The 19,592-nt window shown below is 43.8% G+C and overlaps 1 protein-coding gene and 1 long non-coding RNA gene across 2 annotated transcripts; one reads left to right on the forward strand and one right to left on the reverse strand.

The window, feature by feature from the left end:
• Window positions 1-2,284: 2,284 nt before the first annotated feature.
• Fzd1 (frizzled class receptor 1) lies at window positions 2,285-6,147 on the reverse strand. Its single transcript, XM_027391588.2, has one exon. It carries the CDS (start codon window positions 6,112-6,114, stop codon window positions 4,165-4,167), a length of 1,950 nt encoding a protein of 649 aa, XP_027247389.1. The 5' UTR covers window positions 6,115-6,147; the 3' UTR covers window positions 2,285-4,164.
• Window positions 6,148-14,764: 8,617 nt separating this feature from the next.
• Window positions 14,765-18,344, forward strand: LOC103161007. The gene is made up of 3 exons (XR_003480289.2): window positions 14,765-15,060; window positions 15,924-16,057; window positions 17,797-18,344. It is a non-coding gene; the product is annotated as an uncharacterized LOC103161007 (long non-coding RNA).
• The last annotated feature ends 1,248 nt before the right edge of the window (window positions 18,345-19,592 follow it).

Genomic DNA, 19,592 nt, shown 5'->3' on the forward strand with positions numbered 1-19,592 from the left:
AATTGCCAGGTTCTAAACAAACTGCTTTGTCACATACTTGCTACAGCTTGACATGTCTGTTAAAAAAAAAAAAGTGTGATCTGCATATTCATAGAAATGCCCACTCCCCTCAGTCTTAAATTTTAAAGGAATTTTGAGCCATGAGGAAGCTCAAATAGTGTTTTCCAGTTTTTTAGAGGTTACTGACAACTGTTTGGCAAATCCCTTCTAAGACATTATTGCAAATGTAAAGGCCTCAATATAAAGGTTTTGAATGTAGGTAACACTACAATTTCTTTTTAGTTGCCAAAGTGTCAAATTCTTATACAGCCCATGGCTTATTTGTGCTCCCACAGGTCAATCCTACAAGCCTTTGAGACTGGTCTGTTTTGAAAGTATTCCAATGCAATATTACTAGTGTCCACACGTAGATACACGCAGTGACCATGCTTTGTTTTTAATTTCTTGGACCTCAGTTATATATAAAAAAAAATCACCATCTGAAATATATCAAGGGTATTCAATGTCATGCCACCCCCATGGCCTCTTTTCTGAGTTAAACACTGGGTCTTTAACAATCATGTATGTATGGCAGAGGGCTTCAGTGCTCACAGTGAAGACAAAAGGACCAGGACTCTAAACTCAGCTAACAAGAGACCACTGCAGATCAGCTGAAATAGCCCCTCTGCTTCTTTTGCATATGCCTGGCACTGCCTGCCTCTGGGATGAAAAATACAATTCTTTGTCTCCCAAATAAATTCCTTTCACCTAAATAAAATTTAGGTGAAAAAAAAATTAAGAGCATCAGAAGGATTTCACGTCGCAATCACAGTTACTATAAAAGCTAAATCAAGTATACTGTGAGGGGGGGAAATGGACTCCAATAGAAAGCTGGCTAAAAATATATATCCAGTCAAATCAAACCATTTGAAAATAGGGTTTGTCATGGAAACAGCATCCTAATGGGATCATATCATCAGTGGCTTTATGGTTTCCCAGGTAAGTTCTATTTTGCCATCGACACTGAATGAGGCAAAGCTAAACCAAATCCAACAAAAGCCTCCCTGGTTTTATGTGTCGAACATACCTTAAATAAACTGCTTTCTGAAAACAAAGCCTGACAGTGACTTAAAATACTTCTTGAATGTTTGTGCCAGATCCACCTCTACGCCATTCTAAGGACACCCACAGCAACACTGGCTATGACATTTATTCCTGGGATAAAGATTAATGAATTGTCTTGAATATTTTCTCAGAAGTTACATAATGACCTAATGAGACAAGTTCTGGTTTGGCTAAAGAATTACTGTTTTTCATGTGTATCTATATAGAAGAGCTTTTCAAATACCACCTTTTCTGCTAATGTAACAAAAAAAATGAAAATATTGCTTCTTGCTACTTAAAGTGGTATGTTTTCTGTTAAATTTTAAATATCTTAAAATGAATTAAGACTTATAACACAATTTCCTAACAACCACGAAGGTCACTGTACTATATTGATGGTCTTCTCTCTAGCCCTTTGTCCTCCTCTTTTAAAAAGTAATGGGAAAATATAATCAAGGTATTTTTAATCTCCAGGTATTTGAAATTTTTCAGCAATGTTCCTTGCTCATACTATTTCCATATTATGAAATGTAAATTGTGTATTTCTATTTTAAAATTTAATATATGTATATATAGTCACATGCATGTATACAAGCACATGTACACATATACATATAAATTCTGAGGAAGAGTTGGTCAACTAGGAAATTAATTCCTAAGGGAAGGCTCTTTGAACAATATGAAAATGAAATCTTCAGAAGTAAACAAAACAAAACAAAACAAAACAAAAAAAGACTTCCACAGTTTACTGCTGTCTTAAGATGCTTACAAACCGAGTCAGTGGCCACTTATAGATTGCCTGTTTGTGGTTTTTGGAATGTGTAATGAGAATATAAGACAATACCTCATAGAACATCACAAAGGCCATATAATAAAAGTTATGGAAATGTATCACTTGGAAGAAAAAAATAGCTTCAATGTTAAAAATAAGAGCTATGCTTTAATAATAATATGTTGTATATTATTATTATTCAAAACAGCATTGAAGCCTTCTGTTTTCTGCTGTCAAGAAAGTGGCCTTTGCATGGGACTTCAGAGATACCACTCGGAAGGAAGGAAGGCAGGCAGACTGGGTATTCTTTGGACTAGATGTTCTCTTTGATTCTTTAGGCTCTGACCGTGTGAGGCTGGTTGTGAGGCATTAGAAACTGAGAAGACGGCTCAGATCAGTCTATTATTTTTGAGGCACAAAACAATGTGATTTCATACAAAACTTTCATTTTTTATTTGAGAAATTAAAAATATGGCATTTTATATATATAAACTTCTATTCCTCTATAAATATAAATGGTTTTGTGATAAATGGACAGAATAAATGCATACCAAATTCAAAAACCAATGTCATTTTTAGGAAATGACCGACATAGATAAATTTAGGTCCTACATGCCAGCATTTTTGATAAACTCTTAAAGTTTAAACACTACAATCAGGAGTGTTGTTTTACTCCTCTTCATAGAGAACTAAAGTGAATGTTTTTCAATGGCTTTGAGAGATTTACACTTGACATTACTGCTGTAAATCCAAACAGGAGCACACACAACAGGATGCAAAGGGAATGGTCACTCTTCCCATTCAGCATGCAGGCCCAGATCGTATGTGGTTCTCTCACCCATCAATTAGTCTACACCTCTGCTTTCTGAAGAACACCAGGCTATTTCTGGGGGTGTGGATGGCTCCTCCCTCAGAATGTGTTGCTGAGGAATCATAATGTGTGGATAGTATACAACTTCCAGGTTGTAAAGTTGAGATAATTACAATTTGATTAAAACCAGAAAACAGCCTTTCATTTTGAGGAAGTCCACTCCACTGAGATCTCCTTCAGTTCCCATAGTCTGTGTATGCTCTGCTATCCTGTTAAGGAAGGCAAAGATCAACTCCTTCACCAAGCTTTCCACGAGACCTCAAAGTCTCCATTTCTTAGAAGGGTAAAATCTCAAGGCAGGCAGCCAGTGCGGGGAGGTGGGGAGGGGGGTGCAGGTCATCAAAATGCAATTAGAACTAACATTTTATAATCTCCCTCTACAGTGTCTTCCAACCCACACAGAGCTTGCTGCTCTTCCACAATCTCACCAGCCACATCTTTTCATAACGATGGCCAAACCCATAGCAGGTTCTAGACACTGAACAGTAAAATGAGCTCACCCATAAAGTCAGACCTTCCAAGGTTAGGCATTGGTAACTGCATTACTCTCTGACCAATTAAGGTGGAAGGAGAGAACATCTAGGCGAGGGACACCACGGTTGAGGGAGGCTGGGTCAACGGGCAGTGGCCACCCGTGGGCCTCTATTAAGCTGGAAGGTGGTGCTCAAAAAAACAAACAAACAAACAAAAAAAGGCAGCGTCTGGAAGTCACAGGGACAGGCTCCACAATCTGCCTCTGAAAGGAGGAGGAACTGGAATGGGCGGGGCCCACCTCAGGATCGGGGAACTTAGTGAAGTTCCGCACCTTAAAAGTTTCCACCTCAAGCAAGGAGGGGAGAGAGAAGCTGAAGGAAGCAATGGGAAATGACCCTGGAGAGGCAGCCCCTGCCACACCCCGCAGTGTGATAGCCAGGCCCACACTCCCACGACTGGGATGAGGGCACTTGGCAAGTGTGCTCCTTTTACCTCCTCTGCAGTTTTCAGAAAAAGGCAAGTAAGGAAAGTTTCAAATGCTTAAGCCACCCTAAATAATTAAACATTTTTAAAAGGAAAGAAAATCGCGTGTTCGGTAGTCTTTAAATACAAATATACTTACAAAAATCTTACACAGGCTATTTACAATCATAAAAGCATACAGTCCTGGTAGCAGAGCTAGGGCTAGAGAGATCGGTACACACACACACACACACACACACACACACACACACACACACACACACACACACACACACACCTCCGCAGTTGGGCCCTCTCTTTCCTTTACCCTGGGGACGGAAGCTTTTGCAGGAGCTGTGCTGTTTGTTGAAAGGAGCCTGCAAAAGTTGAGTGTCCAGCGAAGAAGCCCGGAGAGGCCAGGCTTGGCAGGCATTCCTTGGGGCCAGCTTTCAAGCGGATGGCTGGGATCCGACCAAGAACTGGGGAAGGTAGAGTTCAGGTCTCAGACGGTAGTCTCCCCCTGTTTGCTGTTGGTAAGCCTCGTGTAGAACTTCCTCCAGGAGTTCAGTGTCTTCCCAGACCAGATCCAGAAGCCAGATGTGATGCCCACGATTAGCGTCATGAGATATTTGATCATGAAGACTGTAAAGTCCGGGCTCATGGGCGGGTGTGGTGGGACTCCTCCACCCCCCTGGAGGTGAGGGCAGGGGATGGCATAACTCTTGCAGCTTTGGGCCACCCAGCTGCGCTCCCACTGGTCCCGGAAGGCCTGCTCATAGAAGTAGCAGGCGATGACGATGGTGGCCGGCACTGTGTAGAGCACACTGAAGACTCCGATGCGCACCATGAGCTTCTCCAGCTTTTCAGTCTTGGTGCCGTCATGCTTCATGATGGTGCGGATGCGGAAGAGTGACACAAAACCGGCCAGCAGGAAAGAGGTGCCGATGAACAGGTATACGAAGAGCGGCGCCAGCACAAAGCCGCGCAGCGCGTCCACGTTGTTAAGCCCTACAAAACACACTCCACTCAGTACATCGCCGTCCACCTGGCCCAACGCCAGGATGGTTATAGTTTTGATGGCTGGCACAGCCCAGGCGGCTAGGTGAAAATACTGTGAGTTGGCCTCGATGGCTTCGTGGCCCCACTTCATGCCGGCTGCCAGGAACCAGGTGAGGGACAGGATCACCCACCAGATGGAGCTGGCCATGCTGAAGAAGTAGAGCATCATAAAGAGGATAGTGCAGCCCTCCTTCTTAGTGCCCTGCGCCACCGTGCGCGCCCCGTCCTCTGCAAACTTGTCGTTACACACCACCCGGTCCTCCAGCAGAAAGCCAGCGATGTAGGCCACGGCCACCGCTGTGTAACAGCCGGACAGGAAAATGATGGGCCGTTCCGGGTAGCTGAAGCGCCGCATGTCCACCAGGTAGGTGAGCACCGTGAAAAGCGTGGAGGCGCAGCACAGCACCGACCAGATGCCAATCCAGGTGCGCGAGAAGCGCAGCTCCTCCGGCCCGAAGTACATGAGCCCGTACACCTTGGTGGGTTCGCAGGGCGCGCCGCAGTCCTTCTCCCCCAGAAAGTGGTAGTTGAGGTAGGAGGGCACCCTGAGGGCGCGGGGGCAGGAGAACTTGCCCCGCTCCACCGGGCCGGCGCCCCCCGGGTAGCCGCCACCGCGGTAGCCACCGCCGTGTTGAGGATTGCTGGTCCAGAACTCGGGCAGCAAGGAGGGAGTCGGGGTACCTTTGTCCGACGTGTTCTGGCCCACGCACAGCTCTCCCGCGCCGTGCACCGGGAACTTCTCGCACTTGAGCGTGTCTGGCCACTGGAAGCCGAACTTGTTCATGAGCGCCTCGCAGCCCTGGCGCGCGCGCTCGCACAGGGAGCGGCAGGGCGGCAGCGCCTGCTCCAGGACGGTGCACACGGGCGCGTACATGGAGCACAGGAAGAACTTGAGCTCGGCGGAGCACTGCACCTTCACCAGCGGGTAGAACTGGTGTACCTCCAGGCCCGCGTCCTCCTGATTCGTGTGGCCCAGCAGGTTGGGCATGATGGTCTGGTTGTACGCGATGTCCGTGCACAGCGGGATGGAGATGGGCTGGCAGTAGCCGTGGTCCGGGATGGAGATGCCCCGTTCGCCGTTGTACTGCTGCCCGCTCTGCTGTTGCGGCTGCGGCTGCGGCTGCGGCTGGGGCGGCGGCGGGGCTTGCTGGCCCGGCCCGGGTACCTGGCCCGCCGCCTGGGCTCGGACCCCCAACAGCAGCGGGGCCTCCAGCAGCCAAAGTAGCAGCAGCAGCCCACTAGCCCAGCGTCGGGGGTCCGCCCGGGGACGGCGGCGGCCGGTCGTGTCCCCGCGCCCCACCTCCTCCCGCGGGTCCCGGAGAGCCCCGGCACAAAGTTCCCAGCTCGGCCGGCCGGCGGCCAGGGACTCGCTAGGCGCCGCCTCCTCGGCCATACTTTTTGGGCTCCCTCCTCGGCGCCGGTCGGCTGGGGCAGGCTCCCACTGCGTCCGGGGAGATCCGGTCCCCGCCCGTGCCCTCCGTCGGGCAGCGATCGCACTCCGCCCGCTCGCCCAGATCCTGCTCCGAGTCCCGCAGCCGCCGCCGCCGCCGCCGCCGCGGAAACTTGCGGCTCATGAAGCGCGGGGCGGGCGGCAGGGAGAACGCGAGTGGTCCCGGCGACCCCGGGGTCGCGTCCCTCCTTCCCTGCCCGGCTCGCGGCGCCGCGCTAGTGGCCGCAGCCGGGGAGAGCAGCGGGCAACTCTCGGCAGCCCAGCCGCCGCCTCGGGTCCCCCCTGCGCCTCCGCCTCCTCCTCCTCCTCCTCGGCCGCCTCCTGACCATTTGTGTCAATCCCTCAACTCGCTGCCTCTCCTCTCCCTCGCGCGCCCTCCGACCGGTTTCTAGGCGCCCCGCAGTCTGTCTTTCACCGGGAGGGAGGAGCCTTGAAACCGACGCGGAGCTGGAGGCTCAGGGACCGTCGCCCAATCGCAGCACCCGCTGCACAGCGCAAAGGGAGCCCGTTCCCTCCCAGCCCGGGCTGGAACCTTCAGCAGGAGGGAGGAGGAGGAGGAGGAGGAGGAGGAGGAGGAGGAGGAGGAGGAGGAGGAGGAGGAGGAGGAGGAGGAGGAGGAGAGGAGGAGGGAGGAGGAGGAGGAGGAGGAGGAGGAGGAAGTGGCGGCAGTGGCGGTGGCAGAGGCACCGCTCAGGCACAAAGAGTAGCTATGAAGCGGGACAGGCTTGGTTGCTTTTGCTTGTGTGGAAGAAAAGGCGAGGACAAGTCAGAGAATGGTCCCATATGCTGCTGGAGAAAATGAATAGGAGTCGGCGGGCCGCGGGGTTTAGCTCTGCTTTGCTTTTTTATCTACTTTCATGTTTTAAAAATCCTACCCTTGACTCTGGTCACAAACAGCTACTTTGAGCTCTGGTTCTGAATGCAGGCCCCTGACTTGAGAGTCGGGTTTCTTTTGAGTCTAAGTCTGTCGAGGTTTTGTTTAAAATTTGACTCCAATAACCCTTGGAGCTCGCAGGCTGGGCTCGGCGGGCTTTTGGACGCGCCATTCCCCTGGATCACTGTCAAATAACAACAACAGAACACAAAGTTTGGTGGGATGTAAAATGTAAGCTCAGATGCGCCTTCTATGAGCAGAGTGCTTCGAGTGGTCATACTTTACCCCTTCTCTTCAATGGAATCAGAAACAGAAGCAGAGGAAAGCTAGCTGTTCATTAAATGCTAGAGGAAAGAGCTTGAGAACCAAAGCATTGGGTGACCCAGCGTCAGACCAGCTGTACAGCCAGGAGCAATCCCAGACCCTTAGGAGGGCCCTTTTGAACTCAGGACACTGCAGGGTCTGGTATTTAAGTTGCTCTGCTAAGGTGCTCAGAGCTGAAGGTATTAGTTTGAAATACAAAACACAACCCCCAAATTGAGTCTGAAAGCAGAGAGTCAACTACACTCCCTCAACTCCAAAAAGGAGACAGTCTGTCTCAGTGGATACACTAGCTTGTTTTCCTTGAAAGATCATTTTAAAGAACTTGTGTTTCTTTAAAACAGATTCAGATTTATCAGTAAAGTGTTACCGTGTTTTACTATTTCTATCGATACTTTCCCCTAGGATTAGCCTTTTCTCGAGAGACTGCTCCCTGATTGTTTTCTATCGTTTATATCTTCACTGGGTCAGCAGATATTTACCAGACATCCATTACACAGTGAGTGCTGTCTCAGGAGGCAGGGGACAGAGATGAAACCCTCGTGCTTGTTTAAGGAGGGCATAGTACAGTGGGCACAGGAATGTAAACCAATGATGACAATGTCCACCATCATCAAAAGGGCACAAGGCAAACAAATGGCCAACTGACACAGACGACTAGGAGTGGGAGGGGTCCAAGGGAGAGACAGATGCCAAATGCTTAAGTTTCTGAAGAGCAGCAAAGGAAAGTGTGCTCACCCTGGGCAAAAAGGAAAAAAAAAAGTGTTCTTTAGCCCATACAAACTAGCAGGAGCCAAACTGTTGAAACATTAGGGAGCTATTGCAAGTCTCTCCCCCCCAACACACACACACACACACAGAAGCAGGGACCAGAAGCAGGAGGTTGTCCCTGCTTCTGTGTGACAGAAAGGGAACAGGGCTCAAGGCAGCATGGAGAAACATCAACACATAGATCACCACTCAAGATGAGACTTGTCTTCATACTGACAGGCACTGGGAAGTTTGTCACCAAGTTGGTGTCTGAGGGGACACACTGTCATATCCTTACCTATTAAATCAAAGAGACAACTATTTGTCTTATAGATATATTGTCATTATTTTTTAATGTTCATAGACACTGTAATATTCACTTTAAAGCTTGTTTTGAGTCTTGGCATGGAAGCTCACATGAAACATGCTATCCTCCTGTTTCAGCCTTCTGAGTAGCGTGGAGCACAGGGTACACACCACTATTCCTGGCTTGTTTCAAAATATTTTTGAGGAGAAAAATATAGTTTTTAAATTCCTAGCATTTGTAAAAACAACAGGTACTAAATATACAATCAGGTAACAGGTACTGGGGGGACTGAAGTGTTGGATGTAACTCATGACACATTTTGATATTGAAAGAGAGGTGGGGAGCACAGGTCCTCGGAGGTCTTTTGAACACTCACATTCATTGTTCATTTTACCTACCTAATACCCGAATCCATAGGGCCCCAGGGGCTATTTGTCTCACCTTCCACTCGGCTACTTTACACATCTCTGTTAACAGTACCTGACTCTTTGCATCTTTACTGAGACATTTCCCTCCTGTTAGACATCTCTTGTAAAGACATATCTATCTTGTGTTTCATCCTCTTCAGGTGGAGCTGACCATGCAAGGTGACAAATGAACTTATTTATTCAAATACATCAGTTACCAAGAACTTATTTATTCAAATACATTAGCGACCAAGAAGCATCATATACATTAAGCTTTACCACCACCATCACCCGGCAGCCTTACTTTCTCCTCTCGAAGGAATAGGACAAAGCCCAGACTAGTACAGAGGGCTTGGTTCTGTTTCACAGAGTAAGAAACAACTGTTTGCCAAGTTGTTCTAGTGAAGCATCTGAACCTTCATCTCCTACCTAGTTATGAAATTAACCAGAAGGAAGGCTGAGAATGGTAGCCAGGGTTTTCATGTACAGGGGAAACAGGCCATTCTTATCATATCATAGAACCCGAAGCTGCCGTCAGACCAGAGATATCATCTAGGAACTAGGTTTCTCTCCAGTTTACAATTAAAAGCCCTAGGTCCAGATTAAGGGATGTCTATGCTTCAGATTAACGGATTATTTGACCTAGATTCCATCAGTTTCTGTAATCTCACAAGTAACAAATTCTCGGTATTGTTTGTAATACCAGTTTTTGAAGATAGATTCTTTCTCTAAAGAGATCACGTAGAAAAGACTATGAAAAATTCAAAAAGAAATCATTTTCTGAGAGCTGCCTTTCAATGTTAAGTCCATTGAAGTAGATGCCCTATTTATTTGTTATGCTAATACATTTTACACATATTAAGCAGGTAGAACACAGAAGTAGCTACTAAAGTTAGAAAAATAAAAGTTTTAAAAAAGCAAGCAATCAATGAGCGGTGTACCATGGCTACCAGTACCAACTCATGTTATAGAAGACGCCCATTGGGATGACGATGCAGGCAAGGAGGAAAAGAAAATCATCAGAAGAAATCTTTGAGTATTGTATTTAAAAAATCATTTTCTGGACACATGGAAAGCTTTGAGACCCACAGATTAAAAATTACTAAATTAGTATGAACTGCTTTGGACTTGGTAATAAAGCACTTCAATTACTCCAATATAACCAATAAACATAATCTTATTCCTCCTTAATGTTGCTTTTCAAGCATTAAAATCATCTGCTTTTTTTATTTCAAAGATCTCATTCTAGCAGACCTTTCTTAAGTAGTACGAAGATTCTCAAACTGACTATGCCAAGTGAATGTGCAGAGATCTCGTTCCAGTTGCACAGTTAGGTAGATGCTTCCAACAAACCCAGGGGACTCACTGTTAAGGGATTAGTTTTGTTGCTACTTTTGGATGACAGACTTGGATGGCCTCCATTGAATCACAGAAAGCATATCAGAGATTAAGACTATACACTTCTGAGACTGTACCTTGCATACTTTCTTGTCACTGCTTCATCTGAATTGTGTTGGTGGAACTGTTTTGTTATGGATATTAATTATTAACCCCCTTTACTTTAATAGGTGAACCTAAATCTCACAGTATTTAACAATTCTAAATTCCCAATGAAATTAAGTACCAGAGTAGGCCTTGAGTCTGACCAAGGTTGTAGTTTCCCACTGAGTGCAATCTGTGAACATGCCCACTCCTAACAGAAGAAAACACCATTTCTAGGTGAGGATCATGGGGACTCTTCAGTCTTTAACATAGTTTCCCATACCAGGATACAAGTGTAGGTGAAACCCTGACATTCACTGTTGAGTTAGGCCAGCACATTCCAAATTGTCTTCTGAATAATATATGATCGTCCCTAAGGGTGTTCTGTGAAATAAGTTTGTTCAAAGAAATTTGAAAAATAACTTTCTGTTTTTATTGGAGATTTATGATAGTCTAAAGTCTATGAGACATGCTAAAGTAAATATGGAAATAAACAAATCTCACTTTAAGCTTTGTCCTATTCAACATCTCTCTCTCTCTCTCTCTCTCTCTCTCTCTCTCTCTCTCTCTCTCACACACACACACACACACACACACACACACAGGGGAAAGAGGGGAGACAGAGAGAGAGAGAGAGAGAGAGTGTGTGTGTGTGTGTGTGTGAGAGAGAGAGAGAGAGAGAGAGAGAGAGAGAGAGAGATCATATCAATATTCTGCTTGACATTAATGCCCTTTAGAATACAGTTTAGGAAAAGCTGAGTGGGCCTAATGTATTGTAAAGTTGCATCAGCTTGGACTCCTCTAGATCATGTAAGTGTCTCAGGAAAAAGACAAAGCGTGTTCCATTGTGCTTTGGGGCCCCCTACACAAGAACTTCACTCACTGAGTCATTTCCTCCACATACACCTGTATGTTTTTGCAGCAATTCTAAAAACAAATGTCTCTTCCATTTTCATTTTGACATAAATACTTTTTTAGCATTGATGAGATGCTTCTTGCATTCATTCATACTCAGAACTTCAGTTTATAACTCTTTGAAAATCCTCTTCTTTGGGCCTAGAGAGATGGCTCAGAGGTTAAGAGCACTGGCTGCTCTTCCAGCAGTCCCGAGTTCAATTCCCAGCAATCACATGGTGGCTCACAACTTTCTGTAATGAGATCTGGTAACCTCTTCATGTGGCCTGCAGGCAGAACATTGTATACATAATCAATAGACAAATGTTAAAAGAAAATCCCCTCCTTTACGCATAAGCACACTCACAGTTTTCCCTAACACAACTTAGTGAAAGAGCTTTTTAGGTACAGTATGCACTTTCTCATATGTGAAAGTTAAAATTAACTATCTAAACAAACAAATAAATAAACGAACTGCACCTAACTGTAGAATAGGGATTGTTGAGATTAGGAAGTCAGGGGAAGGCAGGAAAAAATGTCTTGGTTCAATCAGTCAGTACACACTACAGGCATTGAAATATCGCACTGACACCCATTAGTAAAATCAAGATAAACAAAGGAGATTGTCATAACCTTTACCTCACAGAGAACCCATAGTTGATTCATAGTAAGATCTTAAACCAACTTATCACCTAAGCAGCTGTAATTTATTCATATTTGCATTTTAAATATGGTAAAAAGAATCACTTTAGATAGGTATGTACATTAGGTCTAAGTGTGAATCGTTCCACACAAGTATCATAGGACATATTAAGGTAGAAATATGAAATACGAAGGGGAAGATGACACTAAAATTTTACCAAGAAAGTAAATCCACATTACTTCAGATTTTCTTGGCACTCAAAGATGAAGCTATTGGGTAAGACTTTTGCTGAGTGCTTGTCTTCATTCTGAAAAGGATCAATGCTGAAGCCCCTGCTCTCTCCTCTTCCCCAGTTGATTCTGTTGTCGGCGTCCAGTTGGAAATTATGTGTTCTAAGTGACAAAACTTCCCTTACAACATCCAGGCATTTCCATTGGACTTATAATGTAGTCTTTCGTGAAGTTTCAGCCAAGAAATATCTAAGACCTCATAAATTAAAACCTTATGCCCAGTTTGCTTGAAGAGGCCTGTCTGGTGGTTAAGATGAGGGGAGCTGGGTTTGCAACCATTTGGTGCAGAAAATAAGAGAACAAGGAAAACATGTGCTTCTGTGAGTGAACATTCCGCTCTCCCTCTGGACCACTTGGCTTCTGTTAGTGGCTTCTTAGGTAAATAATTTTGTGCCTTTTTTTAAAAAAAATCATAGTTGATGAATTGTTTACTGTTTCTCTATTTGTAGTTTCTTGCTTTGTCCTTGCTCGAGGCAAACAGGAAATTAATCCATTTTCTAAAATGTTGGCACAAATTCTTGGCATCTTGGAATTGTTATTAAAAGTGACGGACGTAGGTAGTTAGACATTTGCATTTCAGATATGAAACGTCTTTGGCTGGTATGAGGAAAATCATTTGCCCATCTATGCTTTGTTAGTAAAGATTTCTTAGTACTTAAAAAGAGTAGACGGAGAGAATGAAGAAGAAAATTCTCCCATGAAAGTGTTCCTACTACACAGCCTGACTTCATCTTCCCAAGTCTGTTGCAGGATGGCCTCCCTCACTCGAGAAGAACTGCAGCTTGGGAAGCTGAGGTTCCTGCCAGTGCTAGAACGAGGATTCAAATGACGTTATCGCTTGCACTGACTTCAGCTACATACCAAGGAAAACCAATACATTCCATGGCCTTTGTGGCCTATGTAGAAAGCTCATTAGGAAATTTTAAAAAATCTTCCCAAAACAACTCTGAGACAGTCATTTGAATCTTCAGTTTAATGAGAGCAAGCACCCTAAGGGCAGTATCGGAAGGCCATTACAAGTGACCATGACAACAACGAGGCTACCATGTGAATCAATCTCAGCTCGAGAGAGAGAGTGCCTATAAGGAAATAAAACAGTAAATTCAGTATAGAGTTTTCCTGTGAACAGTGTTTGCTGAGGATAGACCTTTCGGTGTCCTGCTCTCCATTCTCACGTTTCGTTCTATATAAGAAGAAATATTCTCTCTATATAACAGAGAATTCTCAATGCTGGGTAAAATTCTCAATACAGTAGAGAATTCTCAATGCTGGGTAAAAGACATGCAGCACTCCATCAAGATGAGCCTACTGTGTTTCCTTCAGCCTTAGTTTCTTCCCTGTGTAACTCAATGGGCATTGTTTATCTTCTAGCTTTCATAGCAATAAGATCTGAGTGTTTATATTTGGAAGTCAGTGTTAATGAATAAGCAACTGCATTTTGCTAGAACTCTTGTAGTTCTCTGATTTCAGGAATTCCTCTTCATTGCTGCTCTGACAAGACTGAGTGTGATAAGAGTCTGTTTGAGCCAAGTACTTTCATTTCCACTCAGTTCTCTGGAGCACAGAAGTGAGGGAAATCAGACTGCATGGCTGGTGTGCTTCCCTTAGGGGCCTCTCAGGTCATGTGGCCCTGGTGTTCTCCAGGCCTTTCAGATTAACACAGACCACTTAGCACAGACAGAAAATAAGCTGCAATTACTACCAAATGCACATGGATTGAAAAGTGTGCACACAGAAAAAGATTTGTTCTGATGTTCGGACATGCTGAAAATTCCCCTTTAATTTCATTACTGCCTCACATTCATTAGCTCCCAAATGTTCTCCACTGTTCTACAGAAAAATGCTCTAACTTTAGTGGTAAAACAGTCCAGCCATTCATGTATCTCATAATCTCTGAGATCAGTAGTGTAGACAGAGACCCAGAAATTACTGGGAACTCAACTGAGAGGACGCTAATAGCTAAGGAGTATCTTAGTCAGTTATGAGTTCAAGCAAAGAAGCACAGAGTTGGAGCTTCAGGATCCACTTCCCAAATGAACTCTGCAGGGACTGTCATCCAAAGAGTTTGAGTGACCTCACCAGCATGGCCATCTTGTTGCTTCATACACAGCAGCTCGGAGGTCCAGCAGACAAGGGGCAGCTGTGTGTTCTTTCATGACTGAGGCTTGGAAAGTGCTTGGTTTTACTTCCAACATTCACATGATCATCCCTCAGACAAAGCAGTGCAGGGAATATATACCATTTCAGTGGGAACACTGTATATGTAGATATATAGCAATGATGAAAATCGTCAGTACCAAGAAATCTGAATTAACAGTATAAATTATACTATATGATAGTGTTAAAGACAACTGTAGTGGTGGCATATCAATTCTGTGTTCTTGCTGTTAGTTTTTATTCAAATTTTTGCTATTGCCATCTCGTAGAGTGGAAAAGTGAAGCATCTGGAAACTAAGAAGCTGGCCACACCCTGGTGAACAGGACAATAGAGAACAAAGCTGACTGGTTACAGCATAAAGGTGATTAACCAATAGACTAAAAATTTTCTCTTCAGCTAACTAGATTAAAGAACTGCTCAAAAAAAATAAAGATATGGCTTTCTTTATTAACAGACATCTTGAATAAAATTGTTACTAAAGCAGATTTAGTGGCTTTGGGCCCACAACAACTAAACAAAAATACCTCACCTCTACACAGACACCTGTACCTTGGCAGAGTGTTTTCCTGACAGGACTGGGCAAGCTCAAACTGACAGAGCTGAAACCTTCCCCAAGAAGAATGAGATGAGTCACCAGGCCTGAGGCTCACTGGCCTGTGACTGCTGGGAACTCGGGCTCCTGTCCTCTACTCTTGTTGGATATCATTCCACAGTCCAGTAATGGCTTCTCCAGAATCCAGTTCTTACTGAGACATACGTGAAGGTAAAGTTACTGCACCTTTTAAGGCAATTAGAAATCAGATAGATAATGTTCACAATGACAAAGCCCCATTCCTACACTCAAATTTCACACATCAGAGAAAGTTATCTAGCAAGTTCACTTTCTACCAAAAACATAAAATTGCAAATAAACACATTTATTGATAAATTGAAAGTCTGTGTTCTGGGGGAGCCTGCTTTTTACTAAAATATGTAGCTTGCAGGTAGAAGAGTATAATAACCCTTGTGATGCCAGCCATGGAAGTGTTGTGACTTGAGATTAAGGGGCTTCTTGGAGCTCTGTGGCTTTAGAACCAATTTGGATGCTAAAACTTTAACCCACAGGCCTTTGTTACTATTTTCCTAGTTTTTGGGGTTGGTCTAGACAGGCATTTCTCTTATCCCCTTACTCCAACACACCTGTAAGCATCTGGCTATCATGGCTGTCTGGCCGCCACACATTGGAACCATTAGAGATCATGAGAAGTTCTGGCTGCCCTTTCCCTGCTTTTTTGGTCAGTCACAACCTTTCCTGGTTAGTTTTGTGGTTTTTTTTTTTTTTTTTTTTTTTTTTTTTTTTTTGTCAATTTGACACAAGCTCAACTGAGAAAAATACCACCATCAGTTTATCTGTAAGCAAAAATGTCAGGCATTTTCTTCATTAGTGATTGAAATGGGAGGGCCCAGCTCACCAGGACCAGTGCATCTTTCTTCTACCCCGTGCAAGTGGTCCTGGGTTCTAGAAGTGGCAGGCTGAGCAAGCCATGAGAAACAATCTGGGAAGCAGCACACTCCATGGCCTCTGCATCAATTTCTTCCTCTGGATTCCTGTCTTGAGTTCCTGCCCTGACTTCCTTTCCTCCACAGGTTGCTATTGATCGTGGTTTCTTATCACAACAGTAGAAACCAAATGAAGTCACAACCCTTTGGTTTCCAGGCCTCCCAGGGCTACCATCTCCTGCTGCTGTCCTGCCTGAGTGGAGAAACATTTCCTGTCTCCGGTAAGCAAGTTCCTTCAGCCAGTGTTGTTCTGCAAAGGTCTACAGGGCTTACATACTTCATTTTCTCCCTTTGAGATGTTTCCCAGATAGTGAATTAAATGTCTAACTGATCAATCAAGTTAATGAAAAATTTCAGTTCAAAGTATTACCTGCCATCATCAAATCCAAACCCACAATGTTCCCTTAACTCTTCTATCAGACAAAATAAAGTTTCATTCTTTCCCAGGAACTTTCCAAAGAGTTATCTCTGTCCTGTATTTCATTCATTCATTCATTCATTCATTCATTCATTCACTCAACAACCATTTAGAGCTTCAAAAATAATATCAGACAGTGCAAGTTACTTACCCATCTTCACAGACTTTTCATTTTATCAAATGACACAGGAAAATTAAAAAAACAAAAATATTAATGCTACTTACTCACAAACACATAAATCCATTATTTATTTGTATAATAAATCATACATAAATCATATTTATTTGTATAATAAATCATTTGTATAAGTCATGTTAAGTCTTTTGGCTGGGAATTATAGATAGCTCTGGACACTTTCATTAAAGAGAGGCATGCATGGGAATGACATGGCGATGTCTAATAGGATCCAAAGAAGAGACAACAAAACCCAAGAACCAATTTGACTGAATTTCTTTGACAGTAGTTTATGAATCTTTTTTTTGATATGCTTCATTAACATGACTTTGTTATTAACAACTCCAAATCTTGCCACTAATAAGGAGACTTCATCTGTCTCACTTGAGTGTAATGTCTGCCCCTGGACTAATTAATGTAAGCTAGGAGTAATAGTTTCAGAGTACAATTGTGGTTGTCTGGGCTGCCTCTGGGTTAAGGAGTCAAGCAGCCTCTGTAAAATTATTTATACAAGAAAAGGAGAAATTTTCCCAAGAGCATGTGACCTGGTTTTGGGAAGTGGTATCAAAGTTTCCACTATGTATGAGACAGATAATCTTGAAACCCAAAGTAGGAAGAGAACTAAGTCAAAAGGAAACATGGGAAGTAAAGAAAGAGCAGGATACCATGAAAAGCTGAAATGGTGTCTTCAAAAACTCAGAGGCAAGGGGTTCATCAGAAGGCTGTTAGTCAATAGCTTAACACTAGAAGCTGGCAGTCTCACCTCAGACCTCAAGTCCTTGTAACCAGTTCTCTCTGGAAGCCTGCCGGAATCCTGGAGGCCATAGGGCACTCCTGAGTTCCTGGGCTGTGCACCTAGAGCTGGCTCTGCTTTACTGGCATTGAAAAAGTTAGTAGACAGCTTTGATTTTTTAGTCTGTCTTTACCTCCCAGAAGCACTTACTTTCTTGTAGAAATATATTGGCTTTTCTTTTGGAGTGGGTAGGGGAAAAAAGGTTAGTTAAAATTTCTTTCACCTTCTTTCTTGAGATTTCATCTGATCTTTCTATAAAGCAGACCTATATAAATTCGAACTGAATTTTAAATGGTTATCAAGCAGCTTTTCAATTCCTGAAATTAGTTTTCTACTAACTTAAGACCAGAAATTTGGCCGTTTTGTTCTTTTGGAGAAATGGTTATTACTAGGAGTCATATGGAGTGAGATTCTGACCCATCACTATTAATGCCATATGGAGTAATTCCAAATAGACACAGTGATAGCTGCAGTGATTGGAACTGAGGAAACCGAGATGAATTAAATAGGATCAAACAATTCTTGACATTCCTCCCAAACTGAGGTGGTTTATTTCCCATCCTCTTGAACCTAGGTTGGGGTTAAGGTCTGTGCTGTGCATCTGGAATATGAGGAAGAAGTGATGCTGGATCCATGCCTAAGTCTCCAGAAGGAAGACAGAGAGCCCATGCTTGTGCCCTGGAAGACAGCTGCCATACTGTCAAGAAGCTCCAAGAGACTACTGACCCAGAAAAGGAGCATAGTGCATCCTACAGTGGGGTGCCATCTTGTGAGTCCCAGTGCCAGACAAACTCTTCCAGCTGAGTGGAGTTCCTGCATAAACTCAGACACACCCTGTGGTTCAGAACTGCCCACATGGGCCCAGTCCACCCACAGAATGGCCAGGCATGCTAAGGTTTTCCTAATGGAAGCTGTTTAACATGGAGAGGCTTGTTATGAAACAGTAAATGCGTCAGCAAGCTCCAGTGTGGGTTTCTTTTCCATTTCTTTAGAAAGATTAAATTTCTAATTGTTATTTTCTTTATTTTGTGCCTTATAAAAAACACTTGAAGTGTTTGCTACTGATAATTATTACCAGAAATCAAATAGAAAAAGACACCTTCCTCTTACTCCCCTTGTCACTCAGTTCTAATTCCAGGAGTGATCACTCTTGGAAGTTGCTGGCCCCTAATTCCCGGTCTTCCTGCCTCTGCTTCCTACGTGATGGGCCATCATGCCTGACTAGGTATTTGAACATAAGCACAAACATATGTGTCATCTTTTTTCATTTGGTTATATACCTTCATTATTCACTAATATACTATGGAGGTAGCTCCGTATTTGATTTACAGAAAGCTGCTTCACTTTTTAAAATGATCACATCACGTTCTGTTGCACAACCAACCCTAGTTTATCTTGTGAGTCTCCTACTCATTGCTGCTTGCTTCTAATCACACTGTTGTATCTTTCAGCTAAAGTGTACTAAATTAAACACCTCTGGCAAAAGGAGAGGATGCTTACATCAATGGGCTATGGTTAAAATATTTTTTAAAATCTGTCTCTGGTTTGCTATAGTTTTGCAGTTTATTCTTAAGATTTTTTGACAATTGTAACTCCCCTCCTTTCTATTGTTATTTTATATTTTAATTATTTTTATTAAATTTATTTTTTAAATTTCATTTTACATCCAACTACAGTTCTCCCTCCCACCCCCTCACCTCTCCCACCCCAGCCCAATCCCATCCACTCCTCCCAACAGGTAAGGCTCCCATGGGAAGTCAACAGAGTTTGGAGCATTAAGTTGGGGCAGGACCAAGCCCCTCCTCCCTGCGTTATGCATGGCAACCCCTCAGAGGGAATGTGCTCCAACAAGCTACCACATGTATATAATAGTGAGAAACTCCAGTGAACAGAGAAAATTCTAAGGATGGAGGAGAGCACCTCTCCACCGAAAGGGGGCCTGGAGGAGAAAGCCCAGGCACCCTAAGTGGGCTGGACGGAGAGTAAAGAAGTTTACATCAGACTATTGAATGCTAGTCAAGTGGAGACAGGAAGGAAAGTCAGTGCTTGTAATAACAACTCATGTGGAGGAGAGCCAGATTGCATGTGGAAGTGGGCAGATTATGTATAAAATATCTTTAAATTATATCTTAATTCACTGCAATTGTCCTGCACCTAGAAGAGAATAAGAACCAATTTTCTTATGGAAAACATTTAGTGAAGGAAGTGAAAGTGGTTGGCTCTGACCTGTAGGGGTCATTGTCTAGCTCATACATTATTCATCCCCAAAGTGCTTTTCCTTCCTTCTTTGGTGGAATGAATTCTTCAGCACAAGGTTTATAACCCAGACAGAAGGCACACACTTCTGGCACAAGGGAGATGTCTTTTGTT

The sequence above is a fragment of the Cricetulus griseus genome (assembly GCF_003668045.3).
Source record: "Cricetulus griseus strain 17A/GY chromosome 1 unlocalized genomic scaffold, alternate assembly CriGri-PICRH-1.0 chr1_0, whole genome shotgun sequence".
Classification (NCBI taxonomy): domain Eukaryota; kingdom Metazoa; phylum Chordata; class Mammalia; order Rodentia; family Cricetidae; genus Cricetulus; species Cricetulus griseus.